General features: G+C 42.8%; 1 protein-coding gene across 1 annotated transcript; it reads right to left on the bottom strand.

Annotated features, from left to right (window-relative positions):
* LOC142989333 (uncharacterized) lies at window positions 1-2,596 on the bottom strand. Its single transcript, XM_076138808.1, has 4 exons — window positions 2,430-2,596; window positions 1,795-2,124; window positions 1,548-1,675; window positions 1-1,191 (listed from the first exon to the last, which is right to left on the bottom strand). Exons 1-4 carry the CDS (start codon window positions 2,494-2,496, stop codon window positions 1,099-1,101), a joined length of 618 nt encoding a protein of 205 aa, XP_075994923.1. The 5' UTR covers window positions 2,497-2,596; the 3' UTR covers window positions 1-1,098.
* Between the last annotated feature and the right edge of the window lie 376 nt (window positions 2,597-2,972).

Here is a 2,972-nt window from a genome sequence, read left to right on the forward strand (position 1 = left end):
TTCGTACAAAGAAACCTTTATTTACATATTTATTGAAAAATGCACATATAAGAAACAAACTTTTACATAATCTGACAAAAATGATAATCAATAAACACACAAAAACACAAATGAGCTTCAAATCTGATGCATTGAACAAGGTGACAAGTGGTTAAGGTGGGGAATATGGATGATGACGATGATGATGATGGTGATGATGACGATGGAAGAGAAAGTCATACTCGCACATTTTCCACAAAACAGAGCAACATTACTTTCCATCAAATGGTTGAGAGTGAAGGCTTTTCTGCTTTGATGCTGACACTCACACACTCCGTCTGCACTGAGAGCTAAGTAGCCACCTGGCGCTCGTTCATCGCACAGCGTACAGCCGCCGGTGCCAGATCTCCATTCATCCTCGTTCCCCTCTGCTTTAATTAAACAAAAACCAGCACCGTCCTCCCAAGCGGAGACACGCCTGTTAAGGTGCAAGACCACAAATCTGGGAACAGTTGCATCAATAGGTACGACTGAGAGAGCGGAACCAGGAGGAAAAAGCCAAACAGCTGAATGAGTTTAGACTCCAGAAGTTTCACAGGTCTTTCTCACTGCAGATGTTTTCATAAATAACATTAATATTGGCTCTGTTCCATTTATAACTGTACCAGGTGTGTGTGTGTGTGTGTGTGTGTGTTTGCAAAATTAGAGCCCTTGGCAGAGCTGAATGTCTGTAACCATTCCAGTTTTCACTTTCTCTTTTTTTTTTTTACAAATTTGAAATGTGCTCTGCTTTTATGGAAGACAATAAAATAAAAAATAAAAATAACAGTTGACATATGTACATTAATAATACAGGAGGCCGCTGGTCATTCTGCGGCACCAGAAAAGGCTAAATTGTTCTTTAGTCGTGTTATGCCAAGTGCGCACCGCGTACCAAAGCAGGTGTGTCTGCAGACGCTCTCAAATTATCCTCCTGTAATTCACCTCCAACATTATTCCTCTAAACTCACACACACACGCAAACACACTGGCAGAGAGGACATGCAGAGTTGTAACACCGCCGCTGTGTCTGCTACTGCATTTCTGCTTTGTCCGTAGTCGACAGCTTGCCGGACGTCTTCAGCGTCTGATGGTGGCACGCATGTCCTCATAAACATCATTTGTGGGGAGTCGCCTCGGTTCCTTGGCTCCTCTCACTGATGAGATCTTTCTCTGGTAGAAACACAAAAGCAATCATTGTGCTGTATGCTGATATAAAAGAGAGTAGATGGAATGTTCAAGACTAAAACCTTACAGCGGCAAAGGTCAAACTTTGAGCTGAGAGTACGGGAAATCTGTCACATTATAGGGAAACGGGTCAATGTGGCAAACCGATTCAGATCACATTCATACGTTCTGTGAAGTGATCGACTGGCTACATGTTTTGTCACTTCAGTGCAAAGGGAAGATGAAAAAGGTGAGAAAAACCACCCACAGCCTTCCATCAGTGCTTGCTTATCATAGTGAAACACACACACGTGCACACACACACACACACACACACACACACACACACACAGGTACTGTACCTTGAGCCATATGATAACAACCATGCAGATGATGAACAGCACGATGACAAAGATCGCAATCAAAACCAGAGCCAGATCGTAAGAGCGCTGACTCTGATCTGCTTGGGTTGATTTGTCACACTGTGGACCTGAGATCAGATCACATGAACACGGGTTGGAAATGCTTTTGTTCTATGTAGTTAAAATACATTTACTTTCAAAAGGCAAATGTTATTATATCTGAAACAATCTAATAAATGAGTCTTACCTGCCACGACCAGGAGGACAGAGCCACTGCCTTTTGTCTTTGGAAAATCCATTGAGGGAGTGAACTTCTGGTAGATACACCAGTAAGCTCCTGTGTCTTCAACAGTCAGGTTTGTTATGAAGATGTCCACGTTAGGGACGTCTCCATTCACCTGAGTTCTCTTCTTGAATTCAGCCTTAATGCTACTATTGTGTTTCTTATTTTTGACCAAGACCTGGTCGTCCTCAGAGACACCCCGCACCAAATACAGAAAGTCCTGCCTTTGATCAGGATGCCTACACTGGATGGTGACCGACCCTCCGAAATGTCCCTGCACAACTCCATTGTTCCCTAATCAATCAATCAGTCAAAACAGAAAAGTATACTAGCAAATCATCACTTTACATTACATATTCATAATGATCAATGAGCTGAACACAACCAGTGAAGGGAATCAATCAGTTCCTTTCATTAATAGACAAATCATATTCTCACAGTAGTAAAATAAAGTTTCATGCTCATCTTCTAAATAAAGAAGATATGGATTGATGGTTGAGATAAGGGATTAATGACATTTTACTATCAATATTTTAGATACTTAAGCACACACACACACACACACACACACACACACACACGCGCACACACACACTTACCTACGCCGCTGAGAGCCGAGCTGCACACAAGCAGGGCGGTGATGAGCCTGAACAGGGCTGCACACATGTTGACAATGAGTGTGTGCGGTAGAAGTTCGTCTGACTTCTACAACAACTTCAGCGGGAGACGTGCTGCCGCTTCCTCCCCCCCCCCCCCCCCCCCCCCCCGGAAGAAGGTGTGCATGTTGTTGAGGCGCATGTGAGCAATCAGATCAGGCCCACAACGTGAATATTATTAATTAAATCATTTTTAAGAAAACGACAAGGATCGTGTGTCTGCTGAAATAAGAAATATACCGTTGATTTGTTTTAATACAATTCAGAATGAAGACTGGATTCGTTTCGACAGGTTTTTCATCGCAGCAAACTTACTTAGATTTTGTTTTCGATCGCTCCTTTTTAAAAACACAAGAAGCACATGAAAGCACTATGAGTTGAATTATTACAATACCAAACATCTGCCAGCAGGGGCCGCTGTTACTGTCACATCAACACACAAAAACACACACACACGCACACGAAAAACACGCGCACACAAACACG

Source organism: Genypterus blacodes, unplaced genomic scaffold (assembly GCF_046128005.1).
Source record: "Genypterus blacodes isolate CSIRO-AG114 ecotype Tasmania unplaced genomic scaffold, CSIRO-AGI_Gbla_v1 ptg000401l_1, whole genome shotgun sequence".
NCBI classification, from domain to species: Eukaryota; Metazoa; Chordata; class Actinopteri; order Ophidiiformes; family Ophidiidae; genus Genypterus; species Genypterus blacodes.

Bases quoted from the DNA above. Each gene is read 5' to 3' on its own strand.
- LOC142989333 (XM_076138808.1), bottom strand. From the start codon at position 2,496: ATGTGTGCAGCCCTGTTCAGGCTCATCACCGCCCTGCTTGTGTGCAGC. The intron at 2,125-2,429 runs GTAAGTGTGTGT...TTGATTGATTAG, and splicing joins CTCGGCTCTCAGCGGCGTAG to GGAACAATGGAGTTGTGCAG. The intron at 1,192-1,547 runs GTACAGTACCTG...TGTTTCTACCAG, and splicing joins TTGTTATCATATGGCTCAAG to AGAAAGATCTCATCAGTGAG.